At 52.0% G+C, this 16974-nt stretch overlaps 1 protein-coding gene across 1 annotated transcript in view; it reads right to left on the bottom strand.

Moving 5' to 3' along the window:
• Positions 1–16974, bottom strand: part of Mad1l1 (mitotic arrest deficient 1 like 1) — a 334799-nt gene that overhangs the window by 175860 nt on the left and 141965 nt on the right. Inside the window, exon 11 of the mRNA XM_052754234.1 lies at positions 11337–11481. Within this exon, the coding sequence (XP_052610194.1) occupies positions 11337–11481 (145 nt within the window). The remainder of the gene's footprint in view (positions 1–11336; positions 11482–16974) is intronic.

Below are 16974 nucleotides of genomic sequence, written 5' to 3'. Positions count from 1 at the left end.
TACTCAAGAGACTGGGGAAGGAGAATTCTGAGCTCAAGGCCAGCCTGGGTGACTTAGTAAGTTTTTACAAAGGGCTAGGGATGTTGCTCAGAGGTAGGGTCTTGTCAATCATGCTTGAGGCCCATGGTCCAAGCCTCAGTACTATATGAGGGACTCCCTCACCACCAGTGTATAGAAGCAAACACCACTGAGCAGAGCATGGCACACAGATTCTGGCTTGAGACTGTGCAGGGGACACAATGAGAAGAAAATAAGAGAATAGAGCATCCGTTCCTGCCGAGCAGCCTCAACTAAGCCTCTAAGCCGCACTTAAGCCTCAACTGGCTGAGCTAAAAAGAAGGCCGTGGCACCCATCCCACAGCCTGTGCCGCAGCCAGAGGATCACTCTGCAGCAGACTTGGGAGGCTGCAGAGTGATGGGCAACACCATTTCACAAACAACAACAGCTTCCCTGTGATCCAGAATCATCCACACAGAGAAGGCAGTGGGCAGGAAGATTCCTTCTTTGTGGCTGGAGTCCCACATCCCAGGGACACTGAGAAGAGGATGAAGGTGGGGTCAGTGGCGAAGAGCCCGAGGACGGCGTTCCAAGCCAGGTCCACAGGACAGCCACCACTGGTTGGAAGACGGCTAAGCAAACAGCACAACCCCAGCACCCGTAAGCCTCCACCTAACCCTGACACTTACCTCGGAGACAGGGGACTGCCATTCACTGCAAGGCCAAAAGGAAACCAGAGCCAGGCTCCGTGGAGCTCTCAGAGTGGTCAGGGTGCCACGCGAGTAAGTAAGCAACAGAGCCAGGCTCCGTGGAGCTCTCAGAGTGGTCAGGGTGCCGTGCGAGTAAGTAAGCAACAGAGCAGAGGAGATGGCTCAGGGTGAAGAGTATCTGCTTGTGGAACACGAAGATCTGAGTTTGAATCTCTGTACCCACATAAAGTTGGGCATAGCTATACATGCCTGTAGCCCCGGAGTTGAGGGGGGATGTAGACAGAAAGATCACAGAGAACTGCTGTCTAGCAAACTGAGTCCTCTCCCACTCCCCAAAAATCAACAATGACACCCTCCCCCAAAAAATAGCAAGCTCTGGGCTCAGTGGGATTATATCTCAAGGAAATAAGGGTAATGGGGGGTGGGGGGGCTGATGTCCTCCTTTGGCCTGAGTGCATTCATCCTTGCACACACTGTCTGTCTGTCTGTCTGTCTGTCTGTCTCTCTCTCTCTCTCTCTCTCTCTCTCTCTCTCTCTCTCTCTCTCTCACACACACACACACACACACACACACACACACACACGAAGGGGGGGGCGGCAAACAAAACAGAAGAAATTCAGTCGTGCATCTGTCCTTAAGTTCTACCAGAGTAGAACTGCTCTGAATTTCCACCCACATCACTGGTCTTTGTGCCTCAGTTTCTTCATTAGCCCCAGCCTCAAGAGGATCTCACAAGAGGACAGGAAAGTCCATATGTGGAGACCATCATGGGTTAAGGGTGGCTGCATGCAGAAGGGTCTGGCAGAAGCACCCAGAGCTGGGCAGTGCTACCACACCAGCACGTTGCCATGAAACCCACTGAATTCAAATCCGCTAGAACCCAGAGGCAACTGAAATGTACCAGCAAATGAATGCTGGGTAAACTGCAGTCCACCATGCTCTGCAATAGTAAGCAATGACTTTTAAACTGAGCGATCCAGTCAAGAAAAATGTGGAGGAATTTGAAGTCACATTCCTAAGTGAAAGACATCGATCTGGGGGCTGAGGAGACAGACCAGTCAGTAAAGCACCTGCTGCCCATTCAAGCTGGGTGTGGTCGTGTACCCGTATCCACACTGCCGAGGAGGTGGAGGCAGGAGGATCCCTGGGGCTCAGTGGCCAGCCAGCCTGGCCTACTTAAGAAGCTCCAGGGTAATGAGAGACCCTGTCTCTAAAATCAGGGTGAAGAGCGATTGAAGAAGATGCAGAGGCTGTCCTTTGACCTCCACATGCACAAGAAGTGCTCAACCCAGCAAAGACTGCTGGTACTCACAACCCATGTCCACACAGAGCCCAACATCCAGGCAGGGGTCCACCTGGGCAGGGGGGGGGGGAGCAAGAATCAGTGGTGTAAAAAAGATGAGTGATCAAGCTATGAAAAACCTAGAGGAATCCCAAAGATGTATTACCAGTTATGGTGATATACTGTGTACCCTAATAAACTTATCTGGGGAATCAGAGGACAGAGCCAGTCACTAGATTAGACATAGAGGCCAGACAGTGGTGGCACACACCCTTAATCCTATCACTTGGGAGGCAGAGATCCATCTGGATCTCTGTGAGTTCAAGGCCACACTGGGAACTGAGTCAGGTGTGGTGGCACACGCTTTTAAATCCCAACACTGGAGATCTCATGCTTTTGCTTAGAAAGCACACACGCCTTTAATCCCAGAAGTGACATGGCTGGGTGGAGAGTGGTATATAAGGTGTGAGGAGACAGGAACTAAGCAGCAATTCAACTGAGACCCTCAGGGGTGAGGACTCGGAGGTTTTCAGTCTGAGGATTCGTGGAAACAAGATCAGCTGAGGAGCTAGAGAGGTAAGGTTGGTGGTGGCTTATTCTGTTTCTCTGATCTTTCAGCTTTCACCCCAATATCTGGCTCCAGGTTTTCTATTAATAAGACCTTTAGCAATTCGTGTTACAAGCAGTCTAACAGGACTGTATGCTATCCAACAGGACACACAGGAAGGCACAGCCTGGGAGACAGCGGAGGGCAGGGCTGCCGGACATCCAAAGCAGCAGTAGGAGGCAGAGATGACCAGATAGGCACACAAGTGTCCAGGGTGGAGAAAGCTCCTGGGCTACCTGTAGTGTGGAAATCCTACACCCATCTAGCCTCACAGATGACATGCCTGTAGCGACCCTCACAGTGCAAGGTGTCTCCATACTAGAACACTGACCACAGCAGTGCACGGACACAGACCTAAGAGTCAGCAGATGGGAGGCCACGCAGACAAAGCAAGGGGGAAGGTGCTGGCGATGCTTGGCTTGCTGCTCACTATCTGAAACCTAAAACTGGGGCTGGCGAGGTGGCTTAATGGGGTGATCTGAGTGAAACCCTCAGAACCCAATAAAGGTGGAAAGTGAGAACTCACAGGTTGTCCTCTGGCCTCCATAGGTGCAGCATGCCAATACTTATGCCAGCATACACACACACACACACACACACACACAATTAATAATAATAATAATAATAACAACAACAATAATGCTAAGACTGCTCTAATGTGATACAGGCTAGTTGAGAAAAGTAAAACAATAAACATGATTCTGCTTTGACGAGATGCTTTGAGCATCAGACTCAGCCGGGATGGGAACCAGGATTACAGGCATGGCCAGACAGCTCTACATCCTGAAGGTCATGGGGCAAGGCAAGCGCAGATGGGGACAGGATGGCATAGTCAGCCACCCATGCTCACCCTGTAGCACAACCACTTCAGGGGTGCTGCAGGAGAAGCTCGGTCACAGGCATACAGGACATCTTCTATCATCACAACCAACAATCAAAAGCCCCACAGCATGTGCGGTGCGCAGGCACTTCCTCCTCCATCATGCTCGTCCCCAGGCTGCGCTGAGGGTAAGCAGAGTCGACCATAGGAGGCATCACCCAGGCCTGATCACACCCATCAGACAGAAGATAAAAGAAAATCCAAGTCTCAGTAGATACCATTAAAACCCACCAGACAGGGCAGAAGAGATGGCTTGGGGGTTAAGAGCACTTCCTGTTCTTGGGAAGGACCCAAGCTGACCTCCCAGCACCCATGTCAAGAGGCTCACAACTGCCTGTAACTCCAGCTCTGGGAGATCTGACACCTCTGGCCCCCTCAGATACTCCCATTCACATGTGCACACCGCCCCCTACAAAAACATAACTAAAAATAAGTCTTTCAAAAAGAGCACACAGCGTGAGCAGAAAATAGTAGGGAGGAAAATCCAATCCCGTGTCAGATTTTTAGTGTAAAATCTATAAAACTTGCTGTGAAAAATTAAAGACCATCTCAGTAAATGAGGGATGGTTAATGCCACTTAACAACACTAAGATACGATTTCTCCCCAAAATGATTCATGAGCTCATTGCAGTCTGAATTGTACCCCAGCAGTGTTTTGTGGGAGGTAACCAGCTGCATACAGGGAGGTGTAGGGACCTAAAGACCTGCAGGAGCACGTTTTATTTATTTATCTATCCCGGGGATAGAAGCCAGGGCCTTATGCATGTCAGGCAAGCATTCTGCTTGAGCAATTTGTGTGTGAGTGGCGGGGGAGGGGGTGCCCGTGTATGAAAAGTACAAAACAAAATTTTTAAGATTTATTTTTATTTTATTTATTTATTTACTTGTGTGTGTATGTGTGTGCATGCATGCATCCCCAGAGGTCAGAAAGGAATGATGGGCCCCCTGGAGCTAGAATTACATGTAGTTCCAGTATCCCAGCGAGGCTGCTAGACCTAAACCTGAGTCCTCTGGAAAATACCAAGAGCTCTTAATGACTGAACCTTCTCTCCCGCCCCTTTTACTTTCTTTCTTTCTTTCTTTCTTTCTTTCTTTCTTTCTTTCTTTCTTTCTTTCTTTCTTTCTTTCTTTTCAAATTTATTTATTTATTAGGGAGAGGGCCTCCATGATATACCTTTGTCAGTCAGATAACAACTTTGTCTGGTCAGCTCTCATCTTTACCTTTTTGTGCGTTCCAGGGTCTGAGGTCAATCAGGCTTGAGAGCAAGCATCTTTCCCCACTGGGTCCCCTCGTCAGCCCACTTACCCAGCTTCGTACGTGGGTCTTGAGGGTCACACTCAAATCCTTGATCTTTACCTCTTTAGCCGTCTCCCCAACTATCTCCCCCAGTAATTATTCATGTTTTATTTTGCAGTGGGGTCTTGCTAGTTTGCTCAGAATGGCCTTGAACTCACTCTGTGGCTCACGTTGATCCAGAGCAGGTAGCCAGGCTCACAAGCCTGGACCACTGCAGCTAAGGAATCGTAAACAACAGCTGATTTGGAAGACTTCCTGGGCAGATAGCAACACTTTACATCTGAAGTTCAGACTGAGTGACACTGCAGACAGACACAAGGAGCTGATGGTACATATTCCACAGCAGCTCACTATGGACCGGCCAAAAGATGCTCCATCCATGAGCAGAGCCATTCAACAGCAGATCACGGAGGACAGAACAAGCCTGGGCACCTGTTTCATATCACACTCCAAACCCAATTCCAGACGCCTGTCAGATGCGAGCATAAAAGGTAAAACCATAGACTGCTCGGAGGAAGCTGTGAGATCCCTTTAATATCGGCCTGACTTCAGTCGGTAGAGATACTTAATCAAGACGCCCAGAGTGCCGGCAGAAAGAGAAAATCGATACCCTGGACTGCAATTAAAATGAAAAACGTCTGTTCACCTGCAGACACAGCGGCAGTGACAAGAGTGGAAAGGCATGCCACAGGTGAAGAGGGTCCTATCTCCCAGCCAGGGGTCATACCCAGAATCCAGAGCTCCTGCTCCTCCTCCCTAGGGAAAGTTGAGAGGCCAAAGAACTGGAGTGTTGATGTGAATCTAGAGGAGGAGGATGGTCCTGTGCTCCTAGCAGCATGCACGCTGCACCCTCACCTGGTCCTCGGGTGGCAGGTGGTCGGCCAACCCAAGGAAGCCCATGGTCACCCAAGGCCAGAGCGGTCAGTCACAGCACTCCCTGTGTTCAAGCATATGCACAAAAGCAGCAATTCATTCGCATGGTAGAACACTGACATGCAATGGAAAAATCTAGCAACTTCAGCTCCACACAAGAGCAACACAAATCTTACTGAGGATAACAGAAACCAGACACAAACAACAGGGCCCTGTGACTCCATTAATGTCAGTCCACAGCTGGACACGCTCAGAGTCAGGAGGGGGTGGATCCCCTGGGAGGAAGGGGGGCACAAGATTATGGGGGCAGGTAGCAGCAGCCTGCCTCAGTCTTTCCTGCACTTCAATGTTCATGTGCAGCCTTCAGCACAAAACTTGCTGGGGAGGAGAAAAGCACATGGCAGAGCAAGGGCACAATGGCCGCAAGTGCCTGGTGCCATGTTCCAAAACACCCCACAGCACCAGCCATACTGGGGAAGGCCAAAGTGCACCAGATGAAATGGATGGGCACATCATGGTATAGTCACCCCACGACCACACAAGTGGCCAGTGAGTGAGCTCTATTTATGAGGACAGACCTCCAAAGCATAATGCTGAGACAGGAGCAAAGAAGCCCCAGACACTGTAGACCAGTAAAGCACACATGGGAAACTGAACAAGGAATACACACATACTGAACACACACAGTCTCCTACAGAGCCCTACTATTTCCCTACACTGGTTAGCTGGGGAAGCTGCTCCTCACCAAGCTCTTGCTCCGTTTCCTCCCCAGGGAACCCCGCAGCTAGTTCACAGTCACTCCGCCTCGAGAACGTCCTTCACAACATGTGCCATGATGGAAAGGGTGTGAGGGCAGGGCAGAGGGGGCGCTGGAGTCCCACCTGATTCACCATCTGTGCAGGTGTGTAGGAGGGGGTCTGGTGACCCAGGGAGCCTCCACTGCCATTGGGGCTCATCTGCACACAGTGTCCTGCCCAGTGCTGCGCCTGCTAGGGAGGTCTCCAATAGAAAACTGGCGATGCTGGGTACATGTATAATAAACAAGAATGAGTGAACATCAACTTCCTTTATTGTGTATGAATACAGGCGTGTGGCCTCTGACCTTGTGACAATATTTCAGCAGGGAGAAACTCAAGTTGTTCCAAACCAAATACTCAGCAAGAAGGGCTGCATGAGCCTCTGCTTCAGCACCACACCCTTGGACATGGTGCCCATTTCCTGCCCACAGTCCTTCCTGGGCCACGGAAACGCACAACTGCCTGTGGTCTCCACCTCTCCACGGGAGCAGTCTGTAAATCATACTGCAGGTTAGGAATGGAGGGATCTCACCAGGCCTCAGGGTTGACCAGAATCCCTCCTGGTAGCTCACAAAAGCACTAAAATGTGGCAGGCATGGTGGACAAGCTGGCTACTGGCATCTGGGGACTGATGCCATGTTAGCTCCACTGCTATGGTACTTCATGGCACAGTGCCAGCGTGCTTACGATCCTGCCACAGCAGAGACCTTGAGACAGTGAGCACCTGAGGTCTGTGGAGAGTCCTGCCTCAGAGGACATTTCATAGGAGGGAACAGCTCAGTCTCCCAGCAAGCATGAAAGACAGCATGAAGGACCTCACCTCCCAAGAAACTTCCTCCAAGAATGTGCTCACAGCTATGCAGGCAGAGCAAGCAGGAAACACTCACCATTCAGAGTGCCCAGTCCAGGGCTGTGGAAACGGCTGGATTGGGAAACTGTTCGCCTTGCAAGCATGAAGACCTGAGTCAGAACCCAAGAATCCATCTAAAAACCAGATGCAGGTTCATGTTGGAGAGGCTGAGACAAGCGGCTCCCTGGGACTCGCCACCAAGTCAAGCCTACTTGGCAAGTTCCAGGCAATGATAGCCTCTGTCTCAAAAGACAAGGGCTCCCAGGGTGAGGGCACTCCACTGCCAAGCCTGAGAATCTGTGCTGATCCTACATGGAAGAGAGAACCAATTCCTACAAGTTGTCTTCTGCTTTCCACACATGTACGTACACACACACACACACACACACACACACACACACACACACACACACACACACGTCTAGGCCTACTAAAACAATTTGAGGGGTCCTAAGACAAGACACCACCATGACAACTAAATATCCTCTTAAGCTACCATGTAACAACGATGGGACTGGTCACCAAAGGTCCAGCAAGCCATACCTTTCTACATCTGCTTTCTAGTGACTGCTCCCCCAGGGATTTGGGGGACCAAACAGGGAAAGCAGAAATTTTCTTTCACTAAAAAAATAAAATTTTGCTTACATTCTATAAATATGATTCTGCAACTATGGTGTAGAATATTAGTGCACACTGGAAATAGCGTGCCTCAAATAGGAAAATGGTTTGTGTTCACCAAGTGCCAGAAGCCAATTTTCAATCGCTTAAAATAGTCCTGATATTTTACCAAGGTAATTATACTCTTAGCTATCAGTAACAATTAACTCCTTAGACTAGAGCCGCTTAATAAAGGTCTCGAGACAAAACTGCGCATGTCAAGAACCATAAACTGAAACGGGAAGCAGGCAAAGAGGCCCTTGGAGGGGATGCCAAGGCAGAGCGCCACAGCCAGTTCCAGGACCATGCAGATGACAGGAGCCACATCCTCCCCTGGGGGGTGAGCTGGAGGTACACAGAGGCATGGTGAGACAGAGGTGAGCAGTTCTCAAGACTGAGGCCTACCAGCAGCTTTCACAGGGACAGTGAAGAGTGAACACTCCCCCGCCACAGGGAGCCCAAGAAAGCCAGCCAGGCTCTTAGGAGGCAGGTACCAGCAGGAGTCATTATACCATGCCCATAAAATCACGTGACAATGCCCTTTGTGCCTGCCTCACCAGAGCAGCCTAATGAATAGTTTCATCATGCCGGCTAGCCAGCAAGTCAAACTCCTGTATCCCAGGGTTAGGAAGGCAATGGGTATCGATCCTATCTCGGAGGGACAGCTGGTATAGATAATCAGTCAGGGTTGGGTAATCAATAGCCACCTTCTCGCTCACTCAGAGTGAGGCCAGCAGTGCAGCACAGGTCAGAGTGAGGCCAGTTTGAACCAGAAAGCCATCAGCTTTCCATCTTCAGAGAGGAGTGGAAATCTCCTGACACGGGAGCACCTGGTGGCAACATCAAGGACACCCACACGGGACAGCAGCACAAGCCCCACAAGATCTGTCCAGGGCACCAGGAGAGCTCAGAGGCCACACTGCACCAGCTCCGTTGCCAGCAATTCTCTCTGTCACCTAAGTCCCAAGCCTGAAACAAAGCCCAAACAGCCACCAAGTTCACACCAGCTCTGGTGACACAGCACGGCCCCCAACAGCCATGGGATAAACCCAACTGACAAAAAAAAAAATCTCAACCACAGGAGCATACACATTTGGGAATGCCACAGAACCGAGTCCACAAATGTACCCGGACCACATGGGTGCACACCTGTGGGAACACACACCCAGATCAGATCACCGACTTCTCCAGAAAGTAGACAAAACAGCTGTGCCCCCCACCCCCCAGAGCAGTTTCTCCAAGGAGCCAGAAGGCTGTGACAGGTGGGCAAACTTCGGAAATTAAGAGACTGGGAGCTTCTCTACCAGGCTGGCTGGGATGGGCAAGGCAGGTCGGAAGCATGGAACAGGTATGTGCTGACTCAGTCTCTCCCCTGGACAATTCACAGGCAGCTTCATCTCCTGGGCCCGCACTGCAGAGCCTCCCTGGGCAGGGACCTCACTGCTGGGCTTGCAGGATGCTTCAGAGAGCTTCTTCAAAATGCCTGTGTGGAACTCCACAGTGCATCAGAAGGAGCCCAGGACCATCCCACTGAGCTGACTCTTGCAGCATCTGGGCAATGATTCTGAGATTAACACTGACCTCTCTATCTGCATTACACAGTAAGTCTGGAGGTTCTGGGTCACAGAACACAAGCATGTTGCCCACTAAGAAAGTCACCAAGCAGATCCCCTCCCCACCCCACTCTCTGAGATTTCCGAGAGCCAGCTCTGTCTTCCATGCCGCCAGCACGGGGGCATCCTGCACCAGCCCTGTGGTGAGCTGCCCACGGGCCAGCAGACCAGGACATCCACCACCTTCCGCCTCCACGTCTCTGCATGTTGGCATCAACACTGGCTCTGTGACAGCCTTCTTCCCTGAACCATGGCTCTGTGGAGATGGGGCCAGCTCTCCTCACATGCTCTGGTAAACAGTAAATCCTCTGGGTCTTTGTTTAAGCCTCACCTCCGACAGCTCCTCCCACGTCAGCGAGCACAGTGGTGTTTGTCTTTGTCACGGCTGGTGAGTGTGTGGCTGCGTGCTTTGCCTCTTTCCCAGTGCACTGTCAAGCCTGAGGGCCGTGACCACATATTCCCGTCACATGGGCTCCACACTGACAGGCGCTGGGCAGGAAAGGATGATGTTGAGGCCCAGAAGAGGAGCCATGCCAACATGCCGAGCATCTTCTCGGCCAAGGACGGTGCTGGGACTCAGCAGCTAGCTCAACTAGGACACTCCGGCCACCTCCCTTTCTGGGCCCTGGGGGGACCCAGGGCCTGAAGAGAGGGCTCAGCCCGTCCCCGACCCTGGCAAGAAGTGTTTGAGGCCAACACAAATGTCAGCCCTCCTTTTCCGAGACACTGGGGGTGGGCACGGGGCTGTCAGGGGTAGTTGTGAGACTGCACTGGGAAGGAGGAGATTGGCTCGCTTTGTAGCAGCATCCTAACCGAGAGATCCCAGGAGCAAAGAGTCAGGTCTCCAAGTGACGCCGCCAAGCACAGAGCTGGTCGCACACACCCTGGATCTTCCGGGTGCACCAACTTCTTAGGCCTCGTGCCTACACTCCACCAAGGTGAGGGTGGCCTCCACCCAGCAAGCTGGGCTCTCTACTCTTATGTAGCCAGGGACAGATCCAATTTATCCTTCCTTGTGCTCTGAAAGCCAAGAGTCCATTAGATGCTCTAAATAACACTCATTAGGAACTTCCATTCACACTTGAAGACCTCAGTGTACCATGCAAGACATCAGAAAGCCTTTGGGCCACAAGTCTGAGAGAGGCTGGGCACTAGGCAGAGCGTACCACTCTGCTGGGAAGCACAGCATTTGCTTTGTCACCTGAAGACAGGTGGCCATCCTCAGGCCATGCCGGAACGAAGCCCACTCTAGCTTCCCCTGTTCGTGCAGGCAGCAAAGGACAGGAAAGCTGACAAGCACTGAGGAGGCCAGCTTACAGGAACACTCCCCTGGGGAACTGCACCAGCCCAGGTCAGGACGCACAGGGAAAGTGAATCTTGTTGTTTTGAGAGGGTCGAGGCACAGAGGCCAAGCTGGCCTTCAATCCACACCTCCCTTCCTGCATCAGTCTCCTAAATTCTAGGATTATGGTTGTATGCTGCCACTCTGGCCTCTAAGTGACTCTTTGTGCCATTCAAAAGACTGTCCTCAGATCTGGACTAAGAGCACACAGTGCCTAACTGCACTGTTCCACTACAGCCTGCCGCTGGGGAAGGCCTGCACTGTGCCTGGCCTGTGGTCCAGCGGATGTGGGATACCTGCTGGAGATGTGAGGGATGGACCACAGGCAAGAACACGCAGCTTCACAGAGGTCTGGATAAAGACAGGCCATCAGAGGGAAAAGGCCAGGCATGGGTGTGGTGAAACTTAGCCACGCCGGGTGAGCTGTACCTTGGTCAGCAGCACATTGCGCTTCTGGAGCCTTCGGGCCAGCGCCTCATGTGTCTCCCTCTTCTTCCTCTCCTCCAGCAGCTGCGCACTGACCTGCCGGACCTCATCCTGGAGCTGCTGCTGGGCCTTCTCCAGACCCCGGGCACTGCACAGAAGACAAGACGGGAGAGCCATGAGGCCTGACATGCCCATCCCCCAGGACTGGGGACACATCCCCCACTGTGTACCCCACAGGGGCGTCCTAAAATAGAGCTGCACGTGCAAACACCTCGCTGCCTGCCGTTTCCTTGCTCCTGAATAGCTACTTAGTGCCTTTCAGGAGGTTCTGGATTTCAAAGACACCCAGGGTGATCCCAGAACACGGTGCGAGGGGAGGGAAGTGCAACTCCACACACAATGGGAAAGATTGTCAGCCACAGGCGCTTCAGGACGGCACTTCTGAATGAGCTAAATTGCCAGCGCAAGCACTTCCCATGTGAGTGAGTCACAGTCGGCACAGATGTGCAGCACAGGGGGGTGCAGAGCACAGCCCCCACAGCAGGCACTGGGCCTGAAGACTTTCTGAAGGAGAAAGTGCTGCCTCACGCTGGGTGCTAGGCATGCCCTGTGAAGACAGATGCCAGGACATACTCAGGCGATGGATTCTGACCTCCTCTACTTTCCCTTTCTCTATGTATGTATTTCTGCAGTACAGAAGATTGAAGCCAGAGCCCTCAGCATACTAAGAAGACCTCTGTCACTGAGCCATGCTCTCAGTCTCTCACTAGGGCGTTGTAGTCAGGGGCTCTCCCACCGAGCCACACCCCAGCCCCTCACTGGGGGATTCTGGACAGGTGCTCTACCACTGAGCTACATCCTCCGTCCTCCTTTTATTTTTTACTTTAAGACAGTATCTCACTAAGTTTCCAAGGCTGAACTTGAGTTTGTAATCTCCTGCTTCAGTCTCCTGAGAAACCAGGGTTACAGAGTGTGCCACCAAGCCTGGCTCCGTCCTCCTTTTATTTTTTACTTTAAGACAGTATCTCACTAAGTTTCCAAGGCTGAACTTGAGTTTGTAATCTCCTGCTTCAGTCTCCTGAGAAACCAGGGTTACAGAGTGTGCCACCAAGCCTGGCTTCCCTTTACGATATATGCTTTCCTGTTGCTTCCTGTGGCTTCCCTGGCTTGGTCACTGCCTCCCCTATGTCATCACCACAGCCCTCTTTAATCAGTTGTCTCTACGAACTTCAGAGGCCCAGGTCTCTGGACTGAGGCCTCTAAGGGTGGTTGGCCACGCCCAGGCTGACCGAAAGCATCTTGGCAAAGACCCTCAGATAACACCCTTGCTATCTCTCCAGCCCACCAGTCCCACAGCCGCCCGCTGTAGCCTTTGTTGCCACTGGTCCTTCACAGGACACAGCAAGCCACAGAAGAGCAAGGGCAAGGATCGCATTAAGTCAAGTGCCCTGGGCTCCATCCCATCCTTAGATGGGGACAGGGCCACAGCAGACAGACCCAGAGCGGATGGCAGGAGTGGTCAGGAAGACTGACCAGCCCCACCACCAAGACGGCATGCTGCAGGCTGTATGACGCGCACCAAGGGCCACAGCAGAGACCCTTTCCCAAACAGAGTTCTGAATAAACTCTCAGAAACCAGAACCTGGGGGCTGGGGAGGTGGAGCAGCTGGCAGATACTTGCTTTACAAACACGAGCACCTGAGTTTAGATCGCCAGCACCCACACAATGAGATAGGTGTGGCGGTACGCACCTGTAAGCCAGTTTGCAGGCCAGCTCTCTAGACTACTTGATCATGTCCTAGGACAATGAAGGACCCTGTCTCAAGCCAAAGGTGGATGGTGCCTAAGAACTGACACTGGAGGTTATCCTCCAGCCTCCACATATGTGCCCTGCACGTGTGAACCCATACAAAGATAGTCAGGCAATCAGGAAGGCGCGTGCGCGCGCACACACACACACACACGCGCGCGCGCGCACACACACACACACACACACACACACACACACACACACACACACTCCCCCTAATACATGAGCAGGGCATCGGGTCAGGATTCTGTTCTCAGGTAACATCTGCAACATTCATGCAAAGTGACCATGACCAGAACATTGCAGCTACTTTGAAAATGTACAACCTGGGGGTGGGGCCTGCAAGAGACACCTGCAGCTCAGATCACTCCCGCATCCAATTATTTTTGCTTGCTTTGATTACACCATTTCAAGAAAACCTCAATTCACAAGGGCGGCAGATAACGCTTCTGTCAGGTGGACACCCCTGCAAATATGTCTATGTCACATCTGAGTGAATACAGGGATTTGTAAATTATAACTTAGTAAAATCATTTAAACAAGATGAAGTCTAATCTGAAAGTGAATTAATGTCACACATTTATGAAACTTCAGCAGGGGCCTGTGATGCCCTTGGTCCTCCTGCAAAGTGTCAAAGGGAACCCTGCTCTGGGTCATCAACAGAACCACAGCAAACAGAGCCGACCAAGTGACATCAAGGACACTGGCTTGGCTTCAATTGTGCAATCTCAGGAAGCCTCGTGCTGTCCCCTAGCCCCACTGAGAAAGCAGCCAGCTGCCACCTGCACCCTAGGTGCATCACAACCCCAAATGTAAAGCAATAGCTAATATTCATGGGAAACAGACATATAAAGAGGCTATTTTGAGTTCCAGTTCAATTGAAAACTATTCATAGACCAATTTAATAATCAAGGACTGTGAAATCGACTCTTGAATCGTTGAATTCAGGTGGGGAGGTTCACAAGCGCCTTAAATCACTGCTCCAAAGTGGGTAATTTAATTAGAACGGCAGCATTTGCTCAGCTGCTTCAGAGCCAAGCACACAAAGACAGACACATGGCAATGCAACTTTTTGGGTGACGGCCCACAGGCAGGGTGGGACTGGGGGTTTGGGACCACTCTGACAAGCTGGCCTCAGCATGCGGTTCAGGGGAGTCTTGCAGGAAGACCTCACATCCAAGGTTGGAACTTGGGGACAGCAGTCCCCCCATAGCTCCCCAGGGTCTTGCCCACACAAACAATCCCAAGGCCACACCAGGACAGCCACTTTGCCAACTTTGAGGACCAGGGCTCAGTGTAACGGAACCCGGCAGCAGGGTTGAACAGCAGGAAATCTGCCTGAGGTCTGAGCCAGCTACCCACCTCCACTCTGCAGCTAGGCTCTGCTACCTAAGAAGGCAAAGACACAGTTACACAATCTCAGTCCTGTACCTAGGTCACAGTGTGGAACACCACACCCACTGTAAGCCATGTACAGAGATGTGTGCACCATGGCACCATGGGAGAGGGTGGGGTCTCAAGGGCGTGGGGAGGCCTCGAGTTGTAAAATTTCATTATAAAGAAAACTCTTGTCTCTCCTCCCCACAGCACTCCTTCCCAAGAAGAAAAGATTTCCCTCAGGAATATTAGGTGTGTAACCCAAAGCCTCATAGATGCTAGGTAGGCACTCTACCACTGATCTACAGCCTCAATCCACAACCCTCATCATTCTCATACCCTCCTCCCCTGCATAAGGACCCTCTGTGCTCGCCTGTGCACACCAGAGGTCCATGTCAGGATGTCTCCCTCAATCTCTCTCTACTTTATTTTTTGAGACAGGGTCTCTTACTGAACCAGTAGCTCACCGTTTTGACCAGGCTAGCTAGGAAATGGGGCCCTAGAACCTGTCTGTCTCTGCCTAACACAGGTACACCACTGTGCCCAGCTCTATGTGGGCTCTGGGGACCCGAATTCAGGTCCTCGTGGTTTTATAGGAGATGCTTTACTCAATGAGCCATCTCCCCAGTCCCCATACTCTCCCTTATTAGCAAAAAACGTTCCATCTGCTGTGGAGGGCAAAACCAAATGTCAGAGGAATGCATGGTCCTACAGAAGATGCCTGGACAGCAGGCAGGACTGCAGACCAGCAGGCCATAAGGTCAGTTCCCAAGGCAGAACACGTTCCCAGGTTCCTAGGCTGTAAATTGCAGTTGAGAGCATGGCAGAGAGAGGGCGCTCCAGAGCACCATTTGCAGAACTTGGGTGAAGCCCTGAGCACCAAGATCAACAGGCTGGGATCCTCCCCGCTCCGCCCACACAAACACCTGATGCAAGGCTCACTCACATAAGGTGCTGCTAAACAGGCATAAACCGCCGACCAGGGGACTGCAGGGGAGGAAGAGCTCACACAAACAGGAAACAGCAATGCCTTCTGGACTGCAGGACCAGTACCTAGGTGGGGAGAGTGCACTGGCAGGGGCTGGTTTGAGTGCAGCAGACATCACAGACCTGATTCAGATGGTGTGTGGAAAGAAGCAGATGGGGCGCCCTCAGACCTGCTCGCTTTGCTCTTCAGGCACCTGCCACAGGCTAACTAGGTGCCAAACTAGGTGCAGCCGGCATGGCAAACATGGGCTGCAGGTCCAAGCACCACAGAGCTGAGCCACTGTTGCCTAAGTGGCGATGGCAGAGGGCAACAGCAGTGATGGAAGGAGTGCTCTGGTCCATGGTGAGGTGGATGGAAGGAACTAAAGCCTGCAGGCACAGGAGAAGACGTGTGGGACACTCGAGACAGAGGACCCATGGCTCTTATATCTGTGTTCAAACGGGAGTCGGCTATGGGGCTCAGAGTCCTTGGCCAGGAAGCAGTGAGGAACTGAGGAGGAACAAGAGCAAGTAGAAAACCCCTCAACGGGAAGGAAGAAAAGGACTCAGAAGCCCTTCCACCTGCTCCTTGGGCTACAGAGCTGAGTAGAAGGCGGGATGGTCTCCGATGGGCAAGAGTCTAGAAATGCTGGGTCCTGCTTAGAAATGGAAAGCAGTGTGGAAGCAGGAGGATGCTCCCCACTCAGAAGCCGGGTCCATGGAGGGGACAGACTGGTCCCATGGAGAGGGCACGGACCTGCAGACAAAACCAGCACAACAGTGCAGGGTGCAATACAATGTCCAAACAGGCTCGGGACGCTCGCTCACAGCCCGGCTTCTCAGCCATGCCTACCACATGGCCCTAGACACCCCGGCATGCCAGAATGCAGAGATGCAGGCCTCCCCAAGTTGACATGGACCTCAGGCTGGAAGGGGATCTCTGCCGCTGTGCCCATGGGCCCTATGAGAGCCTCAACAGCTGGAAGAATTTGAGCCACCTCATCCTAACACAGATCCCCATCAGTTCCTAGGATTGTTGGCTCTCTCCTGCCCTCCCTTCACCCCCCAGGGAGGTTCTCTCCATTCAACTCGAGCCTTTCTTCCAAGGAAGAGAAGAGAAAGCTCATAAAAAATTAAAGCTCTCGCTCCACGGCGCGCTGAACTCTGAGGGCAGCGGCATTTCCACGAACCTCTGGGACTTCAGAGCGAAGCTCTTGGTGCTTCAAGGAGAAGCTGAGCGTGTTTATCGATCGCTGCCTTTCTGAGGCACATCTGCTGAGTGAGTGAGTCCCAGCCTTTGAGAGCCATCTTTGGATGTGGCGGGCCACTGCCGCTCACTTTCATGTGAGCTTCGTCAGAAACCCAGGCCTAAGAATATCTACTTTCAAGGAACTAGGCAAGGCCAGGAGACACTGCAGAACGGCAGGGGACATTTTAACAACCTTCTCTAAGACACCAAGACCATGCTCTTTCAGCTCTCCTGGCCTG

Source organism: Peromyscus californicus, unplaced genomic scaffold (assembly GCF_007827085.1).
Source record: "Peromyscus californicus insignis strain IS unplaced genomic scaffold, ASM782708v3 Scaffold_2__1_contigs__length_46816999, whole genome shotgun sequence".
Classification (NCBI taxonomy): domain Eukaryota; kingdom Metazoa; phylum Chordata; class Mammalia; order Rodentia; family Cricetidae; genus Peromyscus; species Peromyscus californicus.
This window is presented reverse-complemented; position numbering and strand designations above follow the sequence as displayed.